This window comes from Rhinopithecus roxellana, chromosome 6, assembly GCF_007565055.1.
Source record: "Rhinopithecus roxellana isolate Shanxi Qingling chromosome 6, ASM756505v1, whole genome shotgun sequence".
NCBI lineage: Eukaryota > Metazoa > Chordata > Mammalia > Primates > Cercopithecidae > Rhinopithecus > Rhinopithecus roxellana.
In genome coordinates this window covers 69,735,025-69,756,801 of record NC_044554.1, presented here as the reverse complement: position 1 = coordinate 69,756,801, position 21,777 = coordinate 69,735,025, and the positions used below count along the sequence as shown (strand labels likewise).

The following is a 21,777-nucleotide window of genomic DNA, read 5'->3' as shown; positions in this document are numbered from 1 at the left end:
TAAAACATTAATGTCGGCCGGGCACAGTGGCTCACACCTGTAATCCCAGCACTTTAGGAGGCCGAGGCAGGTGGATCACAAGGTAAAGAGTTTGAGACCAGCCTGTCCAACTTATCTGAAACCCCGTCTACTAAAAATACAAAAAATTATGGTGGTGGTGAGCACCTGTAATCCCAGCTACTTAGGCTGAGGCAAGAGAATCGCTTGTACGTGGGAGGCAGAGGTTGCAGTGAGCCGAAATCGTACCACTGCACTCCTAGCCTGGGGAACTTCATTGTACATAACTGGTGTTAGTCGTCTGGAGACTGTCTCAAAAAACAAACGAAAAAAAACCCAAACCATTAATGACTGTGCCTGTGGATGTGTGTTTGCTGAGAGTAAGTACATACATGTGTAGTTATTCAATAATTCATGTAAGACAAAACCTAGGAGGATTTGGACAAAAATGTTAATAAGTGTTATTTCTGGGTGGTAAGGTTTATAGATGATTTGCACTGTCATCATTATTACTCTGTGAACTGCCTACGTCTGCAGTATCTGTTGGAAATATAATGCAAACTAATAACCAATTTCAATTATTTTGTAGCCAAATTGTAAATCAAAAAGTGAAATTAATTTAAATTTTATATACTGAATATATTAAAATTCCACCATTTCAACATGTAATCAATATTAAATGAAATAGTTTACTTTTTTTTTTTGTACTAAGTCTTAGAAATCCAGTGTGTATTTCATACTTACTCAACATCTCAATTTGAATTAATTACATTTCAACTGCTCAATAGCCCATGTGGCTAGTGGCTACCAAGTACCATACTGGACAGTGCAGGACTAAGTCTTTAATAATCAACACTGTATTTTTAATGAGTAAGACACAGTATTTTTTAAATAAGTCACTTGACTGCTATCAGAGCTTTTTCCAAAGTTTCACATCTGTGTATTACATAATGTTCTGGATTACTCCAAACTGTTCCTAGCACTCCATGGAAGATTCTTGTTCTTGTAAATGAACAGTTTGATGTAAAGTTATGGAATAAAGAGATACAACATAAAAATCAAACTACAACGTAGCACTAAAATAAGTCTTCCTACAGATACGTATGTGGGTGTACACATGAAGCCAACCCCTAATTTCCAGATTTTCTAACAGTGAATTTCTGATAGTTAAATTCAATAGTTACTGACCATACTATGAGCCTTACTTTGAGCTCCCTTAATATGAGATTATGATAATTCGGTTTATGTTTAATCAAATAAAGTTAAAAGCTTCTCAAACTTTCTTAGGTCTTTTTCAAAAATAGGAAAAAGATAGTAATTAGTAGCATTAAACAAGGCTTAAAAAATTAAGAATTCATTCTGTGTGCCTTCAATAAACCTAAAAATTCCTATTGGAGAAATTTTCTCTCCTGTGGAGGAAAAAAGTTAAGAATTATATTGGACTTCTCTTTAGAAATCATGCAAACAAGGAGAGAGTGGAGCGAAAGAGTGAAGTGAAATATTTAAAGTGCTGAAAGAAAAAAATACAACAACCTAAAATTCTGTATCCAGCACAATTATCCTTCAAACATGAAAGAGAAATAATTTTTCGATTGAAAATTGAAGAAATTTGTTACCGATATGCCTAGCAAAAAATGTTTAAAGTTCTTTAGAGAAAGAAAATTATAGAGGTCAGAAACTTTAATACACATATATACAGAAAAAATATTGCTAGAGAAGGGATAAATGGTAAATAAATTTTTTTCTTTTTAATTGATCTAACAGATAATAGTTTGATTAAAATAACAATAGATACAATGTATTCAGTGATTACACCTTTTAGATAAATAAAATTAATGACAGTGGGGAGAGATGGGAGGAAGAAAATGGGAACATTGTGTTCTAAGGTACCTCTACTATTCACAAAGCACTAGAGTATAATTTGAAACTAGACCCGAGATTAGTTGTACATACATATTGCAAACTACAGGGTTGCAACCACTTAAAAAATTGTAAACATAAGTATAACTGCTGTTAGAAAAAGAGAGACAATGGAATCACATAAAATGCTCAATTAAAACTAAAGAATAGAAGAAGAAAAAAGACTAAGGACAACAAAAACAGTTACAGTTGATATTAATCCAACTGTCAATAATCCTATGTGAATGGTCTAAATACACCAATTTAAAAAAGACTGTCAGAATGGGTTAAAAAATAACAACCCAACTCTATATAGTCTACAAGAAACCTATTTTATTCATTTCCAATTTTTATTTTAGGTTCAGGGAGTACATGTGCAGGTTTGTTACATGGGTAATTGCACATCACAGGGGTTTGGTGTACAGGTGATTGTAACCCAGGTAATCAGCATAGTATCCCACTGGTAGTTTTTAAATCTTCATCCTTCTCCTACCCCCACCATCCTCCAGTAGGCCTCGGTGTCTGCTGTTGTCTTCTTTGCATCCATGTGTACTCAATGAAGACACCCATTTTAAATATAAAAACACAGAGACTAGTTAAAAGCAAAGGGATAGAGAAAGACAGACCTTGCTAACACTAACTGAAGGAAAGTTGGAGCAGCTATATTAATTTCAGGCAAAGTATGCTTCAGAGTAAATATGTATACACACACGTACATACATATATATATATATATATGCACACACATATCAAAGATAAAAAGGGACACCACGTAATGATAAAGGGTCAATTATACAAAAAGACATAACAATCTGTAATATGTATGCAGTTAACAATACAGTGTCAAAATACATGAGGCAAAAGCCCACATAACTACAAGGACAAATATAGATAGATCCTCTATTTTAGAGACTTCGACACCCCTCTACCAGTAATTGACAAGTGGGCAAAAAATCAGGAAGGATAGAACTGAATTGCACAGCACCAATCAACTGGATCTAGTTGACATTTATAGAATGCAGCATCTAACGACAGCACAACACACATTCTTCTCAAGCACATATGGAACAATCACCAAAAAAGACCACATTTTGGGACACAAAACACACCTTAACAAATTTAAAAGAACAGAAATCACACAAAGTATGCTCCCAGACCATAATGGAATTGAACCATAAATTAGTAACAGACAGGAAAATTCGGAAATATTTCTAGACATACTTCTAAATAATTAATGAGTCAAAGAAGTCTCAAGAGAAATTTTAAAATATTCTAAACTAAATTAAGATGAAAATATAACTCCTGAAAATAAGTACAATGCGGCAAAAGCAGAAATGTGCTAGAAAAGAAAAAGGATTTAAAATCAATAACCTAAGCATCTAACTTACGAAACTAGAAAAGGAAGACCAAATTAAACTCAACGTTAGCAGATGAAAAGAAAAAAAAGAATTATAGCAGAAATCAATGCAACTGAAAATAGGAAATCAATACAGAAATGAAAGTCAATAAAATTGATAAGCTTCCAACCAGCTTAATCAAGAAAAAAGAGACACAAATCACTAACATAAAAACAGAGGAGGCGGCTAGGCGTGGTGGCTCACACCTGAATACCAGCACTTTGGGAGGCCAAGGCAGGCGGATCGTGAGGTCAGGAGATCGAGACCATCCTGGCTAACATGTTGAAACCAACATTTTAATTTTGCATTAAAAATACAAAAAAAAAAAAAAAAAAAAAAAAAGCCAGGCGTGGTGGCGGGTGCCTGTAGTCCTGGCTACTCGGGAGGCTGAGGCAGGAGAATGGCATGAACCCAGGAGGCGGAGCTTGCCACTGCACTCCAGCCTGGGTGACGGAGCAAGAAAGACTCCGTCTCAAAAAATAAAAAAATAAAAAATAATTAAACAAAAGAAGAGACCTATCACTACTGATCTTCCAGACATTAAAAGACTAACAAGGAATATTTTGAAAAACTCTATGCCTACAAATTTTAGTAATCTAGATTAAATGGGTCAATTCCTGGAAGACACAATCTATCAAAATTTACACAAAAACTAGACAATCTGAATAGGCCTACGACTATTTGAAAATTGGATTATTAATAACTTTCCAAAGCAAAAAACACCATAGCAGATGGTTTCACTGGTGAGTTCTAAACATATGAGGAATACATGATACAAATCTCTCTAGAAATAGAAGCAGAAGGACTACTTAGTAACTATTTTGTAAAGCCAGCATTAAGCTAATACCAACACCAGACAAAGACTTAACAAAAAAGGAAAACTGCAAACCAATATCTTTCATGAACAAAGATGGAAAAAAAGTCAACAACATATAGCAAATTGAACCCAACAATATATAAGAATTATACATCAAAACCAAGTGAAATTTATTCTAGGTATGCAAGGTTGGCTCAACACTCAAAAATCAACCAATGTAATCTATCATATCAACAGGCTAAAGAAAAACCAAATGATCATATGAACAGATACAGTAAAAGCATACTCTTTCATAATAAAAAAAAAAATCAAGAATAGCAGGGAACCTCCTCAACTTGATAAAAGCATATCCATCAATAACCTGCAGCTAACCCCATACTTAATGGAGAAAAAGTAGATAATTCCTCTCCTAATACTGGGAACAAAGTAAAAATGTTTCCTCTCACCACTCCTATTCCATATTATTCTAGAAGTTCTAGCTAATGCAACACAATAAATGGTATATGGATTGAGAAGGAAGAAATAAAACTGTCTTTGTTTGCAGATGACACACTTATCAACGTAGAAAATCCTAAAGAATCAAAGAAACACGCCGGGCACGGTGGCTCATGCCTGTAATCCCAGCACTTTGGGAGGCCGAGACAGGCGGATCGGATCACGAGGTCAGGAGATCGAGACCATCCTGGCTAACACAGTGAAACCCCGTCTCTACTAAAAAATACAAAAAAAACTAGCCGGACGAGGTGGCAGGCGCCTGTAGTCCCAGCTACTTGGGAGGCTGAGGCAGGAGAATGGCATGAACCCAGGAGGCGGAGTTTGCAGTGAGCTGAGATTCGGCCACTGCACTCCAGCCTGGGCGACAGAGCGAGACTCCGTCTCAAAAAAAAAAAAAAAAAAAAAAGAATCAAAGAAACAAAAAAATTCTGGAAACCAATAAGCTTTTATATCAAGCAAGGTTGTAGCATAACCAAAGTTAATATGCAAAGTCAACTGCTTGCCTTTGTACCAGGAATGAACAATTAACACCTGAAATTAAAAACATAGCACTACTTACATTAGTACCAAAAAAAATTTCTGTATAAATCTAATAAATAAGTACAGGATCTACATGACTACAAAATTTTGATGAAAGAAATCAAAGATGACCTAAACAAGAGGTATTTCAGGTTCACATAGGAAAAAAATACTGCTCAAATGTCAATTTTCTACAAATGGATCTATAGATTCAATAGAAGCCCAGTCAAAATCCTAGTTATTTTGTGGATATCAAAAAACTGAAAGTTAGGGAAAGGAAAAAGACTCAAAATAGTCAACACAATGCTGAAGAGTAAGAGTAACACCAGAGGACTGACACTACCTGTCTTCAAGACTTACTATAAAGCTGCAGTAATCAGGCAGTGTGGCCTTGTTGAGAGAAAACACAAATAGACAAAATAGACTGGTGGCCCAGAAGTAGACCCATACAAATGCAGTCATATGATCTTTGACAAAGGAGCAAAGGCAATCCAACAAAGAACTGATAACAATCTTCTCAACAAGTGGTAAAAAACTAGACATCCACGTGCCAAAAAAAAAAAACAAAACAAAATCAAATCTAGGAACTGACCTTACAACTTACACAGAAATTAACTCAAAATGGATGAAAGATCTAAATGTCAATTGCAAAACTATTAAGAGTTCTAGAAGAGAACATAAGAAAAAACTTGGGTGACCTGGGGGTCGATGATGACTTTTTAGATACAATACCAAAAACATAATCAATCCATGAAAGAAAAAGTTGATGAACTGGATGGACTTTGTTACAATCAAAAACTTCTTTCCATGGGACACTGATAAAAGAATGAAAAGGCAAGCCATAGACTCAGATAAAAATACATGCGAAACACACAGCTGACACAGGAATTGATTCTGAAACAGATAAAGAACTCTTAAAGCTCATCAATAAGACATAAACACAATAAATAAAATAATAAGACACAAACCAATAAAAAATCTGACAAAGGACTTGGACATCTCACCAAAGAAGACATACAGATGGCAAATAGTCAAATGAAAAGACGGCCAACATCATATGGCATTAGGGAATTGAGATATGACAGCAAAACTATTAAAATAACTAAAAATCCAAAACACCAGTAAAACCAAATGCTGGTGTGAATGTGGAGCAACAGAAACAGGGAGCCAGTCTGTAAAGGCTACATACTGTATGATTCCAACTATACGACATTCTGGGAAAGGCAAAACTATAGAAAATGTTAAAAAAAAAAAAAAAAATCCGTGGGTGCTAGGATTTCAGCAGGGAGGGGCGGGAGGAATAAGCACAGTGCAAGGTATTTTTTGGGCAGTTAAACTATTCTGGTATGACACTGTAATGGTGGACATGATGTTCTGTACTTGTGAAACCGAAACCCAAAGATCTGTACAATACGAAGACTCAAACCTAAGGTCAACTACAAACTTTAGTTAATAATGTATCAATACTGGATCATCAATTGTAATAAATTTACCTAATACAAAGTGTTATTAATAGGAGAAACTGAAGAGGGAGCAGGGAAGGAGACAGAGTATATGGGAACCCTCTGCACTTTCTGCACAATTTTCCTGTAAATGTAAAACTGCTCTAAAAAATATGACTATTTCATTTTAAAAAAATGCAAGCCAGCTATCTATATTGAGCAAGCAGTCCTGCAAATATAAATACAAACAAACAACCAAGAATAATAAGACAACTGAGGAAAACCAGCAGCAAAGAGTAGAGGGACTACAATGAATACACAGTGCAGGTGACTTGACAAAAAAAAAAAATTAATGGGAATTTTAAAAAATCTATCTGCATCTTCAGAAATGTTAAGTATTATTGTAAAGAGCACACAAAAGAGCAGGTTGCTATTAAAATAGATCAATTAGCAATTATACAAATGATTTCATGGAAAATAAAAAAAGTAACTTTTTACCATCAAAAATTCAAGACTGATAAAAAGAGTCAAGGTAAACTTTACAAAATCTGGCATTCAATCAAAAATTGCCAAACATGCAGGAAAAAAACTAAAACAAAAACAGGAAAAGATGACCAATAGTGAAAATAGGAATAAAACAAAAACTGACTCAGATGATAGCAGACCGGACATTAGAACAGTTGTTATATCTGTAGTCCACACATTTAAAAACGTAGCTAGAGCAAAGACTGAACATGTATTTTAAAAATACACAAATCAAACTTCTAGAAATGAAAACCACAATGTCTGAAATGAAAAATACAGTGGATGGTTTTAATGGCAGATATTGTAGCCAAAATATTTGTGAATTTAAAGGCATAGCAACAGCTGCTATCCAAAAATACACAGAAAAGGAAAAACTGAGGAGGAGGAGGAGGAGGAGGAGGAGGAGAGGGAGGAAAAAAATGCTGTACAGCAGTGAGGTATGGGACAACTTCAAGCAGTCTAATATATCTGAAACTCAAGCCCAGTAGGGCCGGGGAAAAAAAGTAGATACTTGAAAAAATCATGTCTGAAGTTTCCAAACTTGATGTAAACTTAGTTAACATCCAGCACGATAAAGAATAATAAAACTGCACGAAGGCACATCATAATTGGATCCCTTCAAACTAGTAGTAAAGAGAAAAATCAGAAAAGCAGTCAGAGAAAAAAAGATACATTATGTACGGAAGATTAAAGAAAAAAACAATAGCAGATTTCTTGCCAGAAATAATGCAAACCAGAAGATATTGGAGCAGTATCTTTAAAGAACAGAAAGAAAAACCTATCAACCTATAATTCTATACCCAGAGAAAACGACTTTCAATAATTCGGATAAAATATAGACTTTTAAGTTATGTCAACCTGAAAGAATTTATAAGTAGCAGACCTGCACTATAAGAAACATTTTAAAACAAGGAAAGAAAAAAATAGTTATCCTTCTCACTGAAAGAAAATGATACCAGAGAAATACCTAGATCTAGACAGATGAATTAAGGGCACCAGAAATGATAACCAAGTGAATAAATACAAGGGTTTTTCCCTTACTATTTAAATGTTTCTAAAAGATAACCGAATCTTTACAGCAAAAACTATAAAAATGTATCATGGAATTTATAACATTTGTAGAAGTAAAATACATGGCAACAAAACAGCATAATAGCCGGTAGGGCTACATCACTGGATGACAGGGATTTTTCTGCTCCACTGTAATCTCATGGGACCTTATTATATATGTGGTCCATCACTGACTGAAACACCATTATGTGATACATGACTGTAACTGGGTATTATTTTGTACTTCAAAAAAAAATGTTAAAGAAATGGGTAGTGTATATATAAGAAAAGTATAAAACTATAGAAGAAAACAAGACAAATAATAAAATAAAATCTTGCTTTCCAATGGAAAGCCTCAATATGTCAATTCTTCCTAAATTAATCTACAAATCCAATGCTACTCCAAGTCAAATAGAATGTTTTTTTGGTAGAGGATAAAGCCTTAAAAAAAAAAAAAAAAAAAAAAACTAAGCATATGCATATTAAAATAGCCAGAAAATATTGAAGAGTAATGAGAGACTCTAATCAAACTGTAGCATCATTATGAAGCTACACTAATTAAAATCCAGTGTACTGGCCAAGAAATAAACAAATGAAAGAAATAGAAGAAACTTCAAAAGTAAGTCTAAGACTTAGGGCTGTCTAATCTTTTGGCTTCCCTGGGCCACATTCAATCAATTGTCTTGGGCCTCACACAAAATACATTAACACTAACAATAGCTGATGAACTTTTAAAAAATTGTAAAAAAAAAAAACCTCATGTTTTAAGACTGTACTTGAATTTGTCTTGGGCAGCATTCAAAACCATCCTGGGCCACATGCAGCCCATGGGCCACAGGTTGGAAAAGCTTGGTCTACGTACTCCTAATAATTTAGTAAATTATAAAAGCAGCATTTCAGCCAGGTGCAGTGCCTCACGCCTGTAATCCCAGCACTTTGGAAGGCTGAGGCGGGCAGATCATGAGGTGAAGAGATCAAGACCACCCTGGCCAACATGGTGAACCCCGTCTCTACTAAAAATACAAAAGTTAGCTGGGCATGGTGGTGCATGACTATAGTCCCAGCTACTCGGGAGGCTGAGGCAGGAGAATCGCTTGATCCAGGAGGTGGAGCTTGCAGTGACCAGAGATGGCGCCACTGCACTCCATCCTGGGTGACAGAGCGAAACTCCATCTAAAAAAAAAAAAAAAAAAAAAAAGCATTTCATATGGGTGGGAGAAAATAAATTGCTCAATAAATGGTGTTGGGACAACTAGCCATTTACAAAAATAAAAAGCTGGATTTCTATTACATTCATTTTCCAAATTCACTTCCAGAAAGATTAAAGATTAAATGTTCAAAATAAAACCATAAAAATACCAGAAAAATGTAAGTAAATATTTTTGCAATTCTGAGTTGGGGAACTTGATATTATAATAGAAAGATTATTCCACTTAACTACAAAAATTGTTAAACCTGTACAATGACCAAAACCAAATACTTGTCAAAAGATAAATGACAAACCACAAAAAATACTATAATACAGAATTATTATCTTTAACATATAAAGTGCTCCTCCAAGTCACTAAGACAAAAACAAATGATCCAATAGAGAATTGGTTTAAGGACAAGAAGTGGCAATTCACAGAAGAAATATAAATGGCCAAATGACATGAAAAGATATTGAACTTCACCAAAAACTATGAATTTAACAAAAAGATGTTTTCACCAGTGTGAGACTGTCTACAGGGAAAACGATTACACCCATTAATAGAGGTTAATTAATTACACATAAATATAACTTGATAAAAGGCAATAATATATTAATAAAAAGGATGCAACAGATATAAACATGGAAATATATAATATATATTAATAAAAGTGAAAAAGTTAAGTTGCAGAACAATATGTATACCATGTTTCTAGCAAATTAAAGAGAGTAACACTTTAGCACTTAGCCAAAGCCATCCTCTTCCAATGCTGGCCAAGTAAAACATTAGCTAGACTGTTCACCTTCACAGATCTAATTCCACTGCCACAGCCGTAATAATCAACACTAGCGTCCAAAGCTCTAGTTCCTACTATCTAGCTATATATAGTATGTTTATACTATATATAGCTAGATAGTAGGAACTAGAGCTTTGGACTATATATATATATTTACTATACATATAGTAAATATACTATAAATAGTACTATTTATAGTACTATTTAATAATTCACAAGCCAATTAAATACTGCCAATTTTTTCTTCACATGTTTCTGGTATCTAGCCTTGGAATGACAACTAGATTTCATCTATCATGAACCTGGACAATTGGTAGTGATTGCCTCTAGGAATACAACAGGCAGTCAGAGACCATGTCTGAACTCAGTAGGAAAAAAATGCTGTGATTGTTGGTGTCTGCCATGGACACACAGATCAAGGACTTAGTCCTTTTATTTTTGCTATACATCAGGGTGTCCAATCTTTTGGTTTCCCCGGGCCACATTGGAAGAATAATTGTCTTGAGTCACACACAAAATACAGTAACACTAACAATAGCTGATGAGCAAAAACAAACAAACAAACAAACAAAAACAAAAAACTGCAAAAAAAAAAAAAAAAACTCACCATGTTTTAAGAAAGTTTATGACTTTGGGTTGGGCCACCTTGAAAGCTATCCTGGGCCGTGGGTTGAACAAGCTTGCTCTAGAAGCTGCCACAATCCAGGTTTCTTAGTCAGATCTGATGTGCTAAACTAGTAAGAAATTTAGTAAACAATAAACTATTACTCAATTATTTCTATTATGAATAATAATTTCCAATTTTCCTTCTCCAGATCCTTCCTATCTTGAAATTTCTTGAAGGAATCTTAGTGTTTCCTTACTGTCTAGGGAATAAAGTTCAATCCTTTGAAGTTCAAAGGTCTTCCAAAATTTAGCCTCAATTTACTCTTCAAACTTACCATCTACTATCTGCCCAAGCAAATATCATTCTCAATTCTAGCCAACCAGTCTCCTCAATACCTCCTAAAATTATATACACATTTTCTATCCCCAAACTTTTGTTTATACATTTCTCGATATAAATACTCCCCAACTAATGATGGTTCCACTTACAATTTTTCAGCTTTACAATGGTGCAAAAGCAATATGCATTCAGTAGAATCCATACTTTGAGTACCCATGCAACCATTTAGTTTTGTACTTTCAGTATGGTATTCAATAAATTATGTAAAATATTCAACACTTTATTATAAAATGGGCTTTGCGTTACATGATGTTGCCCAACTGTAGGTAATTGTAAATGTTCTGAGCACATTTAAGGAAGCCTACGCTAAGCTATAATGTTTGGTAGGTTAGGTGTGTTAAATGCATTTCTGACTACAATATTTTCAACTTATCAGGACATAATCCATCATAAGTAGAAGAGCATCTGTACCTGATAAGTTGCTTCCTTGTTTCTGACATCAATTCTCTAGGTTATTTAAGGTTTTTTATATTCAAGTCCCACAATGATATACCCATCTCTCCTCTCTATTATTCAAATCTTTTATACATATATGTGTGTTGTGTGTGTGTGTATATATATATATATATATGCTGGTTTAGAGCATATATCTTTTTATGCATAATTTTTGTCTTCCTCAGCTTTACAGTGAATAACCGAGGGGTAAAACCTGGATTTTCCTTATCGCTCCCTCATATTCCAAGATACTGGGAGGGTGTTATGTGCTCAGTAAGTCCTCAAGACTTGACTATGTTTCACTAATAAAAATCATTTCAGTTTCTAACTAGCGCATGTATTAGTAAAGGAGTTGATTGATAAAACATATATATCTCATACATATGTCAGATATATTTCATATATATTATCTTATATATATATCTTTCATTTGATCACATTTTCTTAAGGGGCTTTTCTGTATTTACCTCTTCAACATTACTCTATATTCAATTATTTGGTCTCTATAAAAAAGGGTTACAATTCCTCTACAATGCATTAACTCCAAAGAGAAAATACTGTTTTCTAATTAGTTTTACTCTCCTATATGCTATTATATAACTCTCTAATACTTCTGAGACTACTAACATAGATGCAATAAATAAGATTTTGTATTATATTTATGAATATGGTTAAGTATGCCAAATGTCTCCTAATTACTAAATACTTAATACAGCTGGTCCTCAAATAACATCCTTTTGTTCAACATCATTTTGTTCAATGTCCTTTCATCCTAACTTTTTTTTTTTTTTTAAGAGACCAGGTCTCGCTATGTTGCCCAGGCTGGAGTGCAATGCCCTCATCATGGCTCATTGCATCCCTGAATTCCTGGGCTCAAGTGAACCTCCTGCCTCAGCCTCTGGAGTAGCTGGGACTACAGACATGAGCCCACCACTACCAGCTACTTTTCTTGTAGAGATTAGGTCTATGTTGCCCACGCTGGTCTCAAACTCCTGGCCTCAAGTGATCTTTCTGCCCCAGCCTCCCAAAGTGCTGCGATTAAAGGTGTGAACCACCACACCCAGCCCATTATTAACTTTGATGAGAAAAGAAAATCAATTTCCAGCTGGGCCACTATCTGTGTGGAGTTTGCAGGTACTCTCCATGTTTATTGGGTTCTCTGGGTACTTGGATTTCCTCCCACATCCCAAAAATCTGCATATTAGGTTCACTGGTGTGTCTACATTATCCCAGGATGAGCGAGTGTACAAGTGAGGTGTGGGTGTAGGTATGAGTGCACCTTGCGATGGGATGATGTCCTGTCCAGGGTTGGTTCTTGCCTTATACCCTGAGCTGCCAGGATAGGCTCCAATCACCTGAGACTGAAGTGAAGTAACTGGGTAGATAACTGTCTTGTTTTTATTACTCTTTCTTAAACGTGTTACAGCTTACATTTATTTCATTAATTAATATTAGAAGTGTTTTTGTCTTTATTTAGACATTTGGTGATATTTCTGTGACCATAAATATGCTATAGAAACTTAACTCTTGTTTGTATCAGTTACCCTATGGTAAAACTGGTTTCATTATGTGTTGTTTCACCTAAAGTCACAGTTTCCAAGAATCTATCAATAATGCTAGGTGACCTATAAGAATTACATTTATAGTATACCCTATTACTGTGACTATGAATGTATAACTTGTTTTGTTTTGAGAACCTTTAGAGTAAGAGTGAACTCTATTAACAAAGCTATGACTTCCAGACAGAATAAATTATAACAAAGCTCAACTCTTACCTGCTCTTTTAAAATTTGTTTTTCTACTTGAAACTAGAATGGGCTACCATTAACAGCAGCAAAACAAGTAGAACCCAGCTCCTCTGTACTTTGGCCAACACTTAAACAGCTCCAACTCTGTATGTTATGAGGAATCTTGAATGTCCTAATCAAACCTGCTCTCTAATCAAGACTTTATTTCTAGACTTTACAATTTGATTTTACTCACACATACAATTTTTACAAATATAACTTTCTTAAAAATGGTATATTTTAAATAAAATCCCTACAATTGTCCACAAAAGAGAGATGGCCAACGAGTGACTGGCAGAACTTGGTGTAGGAGACACTGTTCAGAGGGCCCAGTCACATCTTTCCCTCAAGAGCTGTGCTTTCTAATACCCAGAGTACAGCAAGAACAGAAGTTAAAAAAGCAAGAAAGACAGTAAAAGATAAAACCCAGTCCTTCAAATCTTAAAAGGATGCCTAATTTAGGCATTCATTTGAGTTTCAGAAAAGTTCTGTCAAAGGTTCTAGTGTCTCTTGGTATGCGGTTTCAGGAATATAAAATTCACTAATAAAATAAGCCATAATTTCAGCATGTTGTCTAGTGCATTAAAAAAAAATTTAAGAAAGGCAAGATTATTTTAATCACACGGATGAATCCCCATGGTAATCTCAATTTTGAACCAGTCTCTAAAATAACCAAGTCAATTCGTTGTAACTATTAAGTCTATTACTTAAACTAAAAACCTATGTTTTTAACGTTGGAAAATAAGCAGTAACATGTAACACCTATCACATCACTAATACAATTTCATCCAGATTTAGGATTCTAGATGGAATTGGTTAACAAAAGGGAAATTCTTAAAAATAACTCCATCTTAATCAAAAAAGCAGTTTCTAACAACCCAAAAATACATTATAATTACAAATAATAATTCTAAGTTAGCTAAAAGTTGATAATTCTATTACTAACACCTTTTTATTCTGTTCACTCTGTTGTTTTAAAAGTGAAATGCCTATTAAATTACAATGCTTAGAAAAAGGTGAATTAAAAATGGGAATTTTCAATGAAATAATTCAGGATTATCTACCTTCTGCTTAGATATATGTTATATTAGTCTCTGCTGTGCAAAACAGAGTTAACATTAGGCCTGTTCTCTCCCCTGCTGGAGTCCCTGGTATCTAGAGTAGTTAGTTGAAACTGATTAAGCATTAAAGCTGGAAAGACTGTGGAGTTATCTTGTCCAACCGCTCATCTTCAAATTAGAAAAGTGAAGTTCGGGAAGGGAGAAATGGCCAGGCACGGTGGCTCACACCTGTAATCCCGGCACTTTGGGAGGTTGAAGCGGACGGATCACCTGAGGTCAAGAGTTCGAGACCACTCTGGCCAGCATGGTGAAACCCTGTCTCTACTAAAACTACAAAAATTAGCTGTGGGTAGTGGCACATGCCTGTAGTCCCAGCTACTTGGGAGGCTGAGGGAGGAGGATAACTTGAACCTGGAGGCGGATGTTACAGCGAGCCGAGATTGTGCCACTGCACTCTAGCCTGGGCAACAAAGCAAGACTCTGCCTCAAAAAAAAAAAAAAAAAAAAAGTTCCGAAATTCCTGTTCACATTCACAATGTATAGTAGTAAAGTATGGACTAAAATACAGGAACTCCTAACTTTTTCATCAGGACCCCTTTCTTCCTCTTCAATTAGCAGCCAGGGAGGCTCAGGCTGCCCAGACACTCCCAAAGAGATACATTCAAGCTGTTCCTTAACTTTTAATTTACACACTCTATAATTAACTGACTTTAAAATTGTTAATTTACCTAAGTCAAAACAAATACAACATAGAGTTGAAAATTTTACTCTAAATCCTCTCTGCCAGTAACAGGAAATCTAAACTGAGCACGAAATAGTATTAATAACAACTTTCTTTCATATGCTCCTACAAACTCCCCGAATACTGTGTGTCATGGACTCTAAGCATCTTCCATAATTATTGTACACTCTTTGAAATCCTTGACTAAGCCCATTTTACAAATCTAGACATGAAGGCTGAGACTAGTTAAGAAATTTGTCTGTATTATAGAGCTAAGAATAACCAGAAACAAAATTCACAATCCAACCATTGGACTTTTCTGAATCTCTTCTTGTGCTTATAGCTACGCTGCATCACATACATTTTTGTGCTAATCTTTTTCCTCTGTACTAGACAAGGGTATCTTGTCATCTTTGTATATTCCAAATCCAGTGAATTTTAACTTCTATTTTTCCTTACTACTCAAGGGGAAATACATTCCCAGCCTAAACTTTCCACCAGTAGTGCCTTACTCAGGCCAACATCAATACAATGATCCTGCTAAGCATATCTTTCCCTCTGCCTATTTAAGAATCCCTACCCAAAAGGTCTGATTCAGAACAGAAACAAACTACTGTTAGACAACTGTTACCACCTATATTAGTTCAGCAGCAGAACTAAACCATTTTGGTCGCATAATAAATGAAGACTAAAGTCCAGATACCATGTACATTAGAAACTGAAGGGCTTAACAACCTAATCAAGCAATGAGAAATGCAGAACAAGCTCCTAAAAAATAAGCAAGTGAGCAATTATAATTATTCAATCAATCAATAAGTATTCACTGATCTGTGTGCTGGAACTTATAAAAATTACAATAGACTACCGAGGCATAAAGTCTACCTCCAAGAATTAGAATGAGGAAACAAAAAACTAAAGACAATAAGCAAGTTAAAACAAGTGCTGAGGAGATAAAGGAAATAAAGATTAAGGTTGATTAATAAAAATGGCTTAAGTATCACTAAATCTTGAAAAAACAAACCAGGTGAGTATGGCAGGGAAAGATAATGCTCAATAACATTATCAACCCCAATCCATATAGACCAGATATGGCTGTAGAGACGTAGTTTAATGTTTTACTTTTCCCTAATCCTTAGTTTCTCACTTATTCAGGACTATACACGCTGAACTCCACTTAGCAAAATTGCACATACTCTTTATATAAAATTAATTGAATTACACTACATGAAAGGCAACAGATATAACTACAAAACAAGACCTAGTAATCTTATTTATAACCTTCTTAAATTGTTCTCCCTTCATAATACTACCAGCTAATGAATGGCATCAGAACTATTTATGTAAAAGTACATATCATGTATTTATATATCACCATGAAATCTCAACTTCCACAAAATGAATTTTGTGGTAAAACAAAAGATTTACTGATGATTTACCTCCTCCATGAAGCCAATCACCAATCCAGAGTCTCATTAACATTTAGGCATATTTGCAGCGAATGAGAATAAAAATATGTTTCTTTCTGCTGGTGGTTATAATGCCTGCCTTTATTGAAACTCCCTTCCCTCACCTTCTATATATAACTGGGACTAATTTCTGCTGGAGACTTTAATTGTTCTTGAATTCCCAAAGTACTCTCTTAATTTAGGCCCTCATCATATTTCACCTGCACTACTATAAAACAACTATCTGATTTCCCTTGTCTTTCCCTCACAATCCTCAATCCACGTTCTATACTGCCTCCACCTTTCCCCTGAAAATTTTCTAAGTCAAATATGATCTTGTGAGTCCCCATTAAAGAGTGCAATACTTCCTCAATACTTCTTAGTGAAATGTACACTGATATCTTAAGCGGTCAGAGAAATGCTGTACTAAAAGAATTTGGTTTAACTTAATTGAGCTTCAATTTGCAAAATATAGACCAAAAATTGAAGAAAAATCTATTAAGATTTCCAATGTGCTCAAGGATTATCCTATCAGACAACGTGGTCTTCAGCAGTGGTTTTCAAACTGTGATATACTTTAAAATCTTCTGTCAAGTTTGCTAAAAATAGACATGTCCAAGCTTCACCTCATATCCAGTGATTGTGAATATTATCTAGGAATTGGGTCTAGGCATATGCATTTCTCATAATCTCCACAATGATTCCAATGCATACCTAAATCTGAGAGCCCAAGCAGAAGCCCTTCTTGCTCCCTAAGAAACCTAACAAACTTACTAGTAGGTCTCCTAACTTTTCAAGCTGTTTCATACCTCTCATCAGCCTAGGGAGTACCTGTTTAAATATAAACATTCAGTTATCCATTTTAACAAGCTTTTACTCATCCTCTCTCCCACCATTCTCTCCTTTAATCCCCTAAACCTTTATAAAAATAGTTTCCATATATTTACACAGTCTCAATCCACACAACTACCCATGAGATAGTATCCTTGTTTTACACATGAGAAAACCAAAACTGGGATAGGAAGCTTAAGAAACTTGTCCAAAGTGACCCCCAGTTTGAACCCATATTTGCTATTACATAGCGAAGGCATTTTCTATTGTGAAAAGTAGCCTCTTACACATCACTCTGAAGCACTGACTTATTTATCAGTTTACACGTTTCCCTTTTTAGACCTAGTAAACTCCCTGAGGACAAGTATCAGCCCTTCTAGATTTTGACCTCAACATTTAATCAATGCATGTTTGTTGAATGAAAGAAGATATGAAGCTCCTCCAGAGCTAAGACTGTAACTGCTTCTGTTTCATTTCTTGAATTCTTAAATAGAGCTCTGAGTACACTTCTGCCTAACACATTTGGTCTGACCTGTAAATCTTACTGCTGGATTTATTATGAGACAATGTATTTCAGTAATGTTTTAAAAGACAAAAAAACCCGGCATAATCAGCAAAGGGAGGAAAAGATTATTTCAAAAATTAAAATATTACTCTTCATTCTCTATTAACTAGGGACTTGAAATTTTGAAATTAGTATTTGCAACGACTTATCCCACAAAAGCAGGCAACTGACACAGTGTAATTTTTAAATGACAGAAATGCAAAAGGTAAAGTTAATTAATAAAAGATGGCATAAAGAAATTAAGCACTGAATACTGACAGCCTATTCAGCAATCCACTTACACTAACCAACGTGCAACATCATTTTTCCCTATTACAGTATTTTTCCCCATCTGCCATTTTTTGAAACCAGTAAAACTACAGGTAAGCACAGAACAATTATTATACTTGTGTATAAATGTAATGTCCTTTCTGCGTAAAGTTAATGTGTGTGGTATGTAGAACACAGTACGACTACTTCCTTTTTGATACAGGTTACACAGCTAATCTACTAAACCAGCAACTGAATTTTTTTTTCATTGGAGGTAACTAACATTCAAAGTGCTGGAGATTTTCCTAAACTGAACATATGCAAACATTAGTGGTGCTTTAAGAATCTTGTATTTTAATTAGTTTTTGGTGAAAAAGGCAAAGTGGTTATTCCTTTAACACCACTTTTGGAAATAAATCAGTAACAAGAAAAAAAAAACACCCTTCTAAAACAACATGATGTAGTGGAAAGTACAATGGCATAGGACTAGGCATGAGGAGTCCTGGTTTTCTGGTTCTGGTTACAATGTTAAACTGCTGTATGACTTGGGCTCATTGGATCAGTTCTCTCATTTGTTGAAAAAAGTGTGTGTGAATGGGGAGGGGCTTAAAGTTGTTACCCAAAATTCTCGTTTTGAGCCACTCCTCTTGTTTCATCCTTCTAATCAGGAAACTCAATGTTCTCTAAGGTCTAAGTTCCGAAATTTGAAACACATCTGAAATTGTATGGAACGATTCAATCTCCAACTGGATGGCACAAGATACAAAGGGTGGACTTCTATGAAGTTAACAATTAATCCAAGAACTTTCCAGAAATTGTCTAATCTTAACTTCGTAAAGAAGCAGGTGAAATCTGGTTTGGCATACCTAACATTAAAGGAGTTATAAAATGGTATTGCTCTGTTGAAATTTCCGTGTTTTCTGGGTTTCAGTGACACATACTCTGCAGGTGCTAGCAAACAAAGTGGAGAGAAAGGGACCCAGCCAGGATTTCAACAAACCACACTTCAACCCAGTCACCGCAGTACGATTCCGACAAGGCCTATACCACAGAGCAGAACCTCCCCACCCCCAGAAGTGCCAGTAGCCAATGTAATGAATGCTTCCGTCAACAACACACGTTCCCCTTCCCAGAGCATAACTGCTCGCTCCCAACTGGCCATCTGGGGTTGGAATTGGCCGCACAGCACCAAACTAAGAATCCTTCTCGGCCCCAAAAACCAAGAACTACCAGAGATTGAGGTTTCCCTGCGCATGGCTGCGGGGAGAGCAGCACCCCCTCCCACCAATGGGGGAAAAAAATCAGTGGGAAGGAGAGTAGAAACCAGGCCTAGACAAGGTTGCTGGAGAAATAAATCTTGTTTCTCTTTAACGAAGAGCAATAACATTTTTTTACCCCCTCTAATCTGAAGAGAGCCCAGGCTCTTGCACTCGACTTCATTCCCTCCTGGAATCCTAATGGGAGGGTAAAAACCACCTTCCTTCCCCGACCTATCCACTCCTCAAACCTGGCATTGTTAAGGAAGGTACCCCCAGATCAAGTAGGAGGAGGTGACGCAAGAGCTAGAACAAGGACCCAGATTCTGGGACCAAGCGACTCTTGCAAGAAAATCCCCTTGTGGCCTGAGAGTAAAGTTTTAACCGGCAGCCAGGGCGCGGACCGAGGCCCGGCCAGGCTGGAGGACAGGCCTGCGGAGGTGACACTCCCTTGTTCCCCCACAAGCTCGGGGAGGCGGCGCCCGACCGCCACAGCCCGCACCCAGGGAGCAGGGCCAGGGCGCCGACGAGGGGCCGGGGCTGGCGAGAGGCCTGGCCGACAAGCGGGACCCTCCCCGCGCCGCTCCCGCCTCCTTCCCCACTCCCACTTCCCGGCCCCCAAGTCCGGGCCCGTGAGGTAATGTCAGGGGTGGCGACGCGGTTCTTGTCCACTGACCACACATTTCTTGCCGAGGAAAGTGAAGAGGGACTCGTTCTCCTGTGGGGTGAGCAGCAGGGACCCCACGTTGGTGACCCTCCGCGGCGGCGGCGGCTGCTGCTGGACGGAGCTCATGGTTTCGCCGGCAGGGTTGGGAGGCCAGGGCCGGGAGGCCAGGGCCGTCTCCTCCGGCGAGTGGGCGAGAGCTCGTTCCCCCTCTCGGTGACAGGGGCGGGGAGAAGCGGAGTCAGAGGCGCCACATCTCGCAGCTCCTCCGGAGCGGGGAGGAGGAGGAGGTCAAGGGACGCAGACGCCGACGGCGAGCCACCTTCGGGCCGCGCTGAGAAAGGGAAGCTCCGAGCTCCCGCCCGGCCAGGATAGGGCCGGATGGTCGTTGTCCTCGCACTCCGGCGACTGCGCTAAACTCCCAACTCCTCCCCCAACCCTCCCGCAACGGCGGCGGCGGCGGCCGCACAATCCAACATGGCAGCGGGGACGGGCGAGACCACAGGACGGAGGGAGCGGGGGAGCGCACCGGAAACGCGCGGCCGGGGCCCGGGAGGAACCCCCCCAACTCGGCGGCGGGCCTCGCCGCGCCGGCCTGAAGCCACGCCCCCTTCCGGCCGAGGCGCGGACCGCGCGGAGCTAAGTGGAATCCCGGTTGGTTCGGGGCGCAGGCTTTCAACTTCGTCCTCTGGCCTCTGGCATCTCGGCTTGTCGGTTCGGTACACAGACTCAGCTACTGCTGCTTGAAGAGAAGATGGGTGGAGACTCCTCGCCGTCGCTGCGCCGCCGCGCCGCCGGCCTTCCTTGGGCGGACGCACACCTTTGCGAAGCGTCAGTGAGGAGCCAGGGCCCGTCCTTGAAATAGCTCTTATTTCTCAAGCGCGGCAGCGTGACGCTCGCTCTGCGGGTGCGAGAGGCCTGCGATCTGAAGACTGAAAACTGGGGAAGCGATGCTCTCCCCTGTGCTCCTCGCAGGCTTCGCTAGGAGCCGCAGGTGCCTGGGATTTTCTCAAACTTTGTCCAAACTTCAACTGTGGGAGTGGAGGAACAAACAGGCCTCTCCCAGAATTGTGAAAGAGATCGCCCTGATGGATGTAACAAAAACAAATGCACTTGACTTCCACCGCCTGCCTGGCGTGTCACGTGGGTTTAATGTATGTGTCATATTTAAATTCAAAGTATTTTCTTCTAAGGGCCCAGGACACATTTTTTTTTTTCCCTTTATCGTGAATTGGAAAATAGCCCAGGATATTAAAAGTTATCTAAGATAACCCCCTTTGTTCTGTAAGTTAAGTACTAAACGGCTTAAAATGAAATTTTGGAATCTAGAGACGATGATGCAGACTGCAGTGAGTTATCAATTATGCATGTCACTGTTCTCCACATTAAACATTTTTGTTGCATAAATTCATGTCTGGTAATTGCTTAATTTCAATAAACAAAAAAGTTATATGTTAAACAAGACATCTATAACAATTACACTTTGGTAAAATTGTTGGATGTTAACATCTCTGATAGCGCCAATAGAAATCTCTGATGTACTAACCAGACGGATAAACCATTATCATGCACTTTGAAAATAATTATAAAGTATTAAAATTAAAGCTGTCCTTAATGAAATAGGCTGAGC

At 37.5% G+C, this 21,777-nt stretch overlaps 1 protein-coding gene across 1 annotated transcript in view; it reads right to left on the bottom strand.

Annotated features, from left to right (window-relative positions):
* WASL (WASP like actin nucleation promoting factor) overlaps positions 1-20,577 on the bottom strand; it is a 66,037-nt gene extending 45,460 nt beyond the window's left edge. Inside the window, exon 1 of the mRNA XM_010367988.2 lies at positions 20,160-20,577. Within this exon, the coding sequence (XP_010366290.1) occupies positions 20,160-20,276 (117 nt within the window). The 5' untranslated portion in view covers positions 20,277-20,577. The remainder of the gene's footprint in view (positions 1-20,159) is intronic.
* Positions 20,578-21,777: the final 1,200 nt, after the last annotated feature.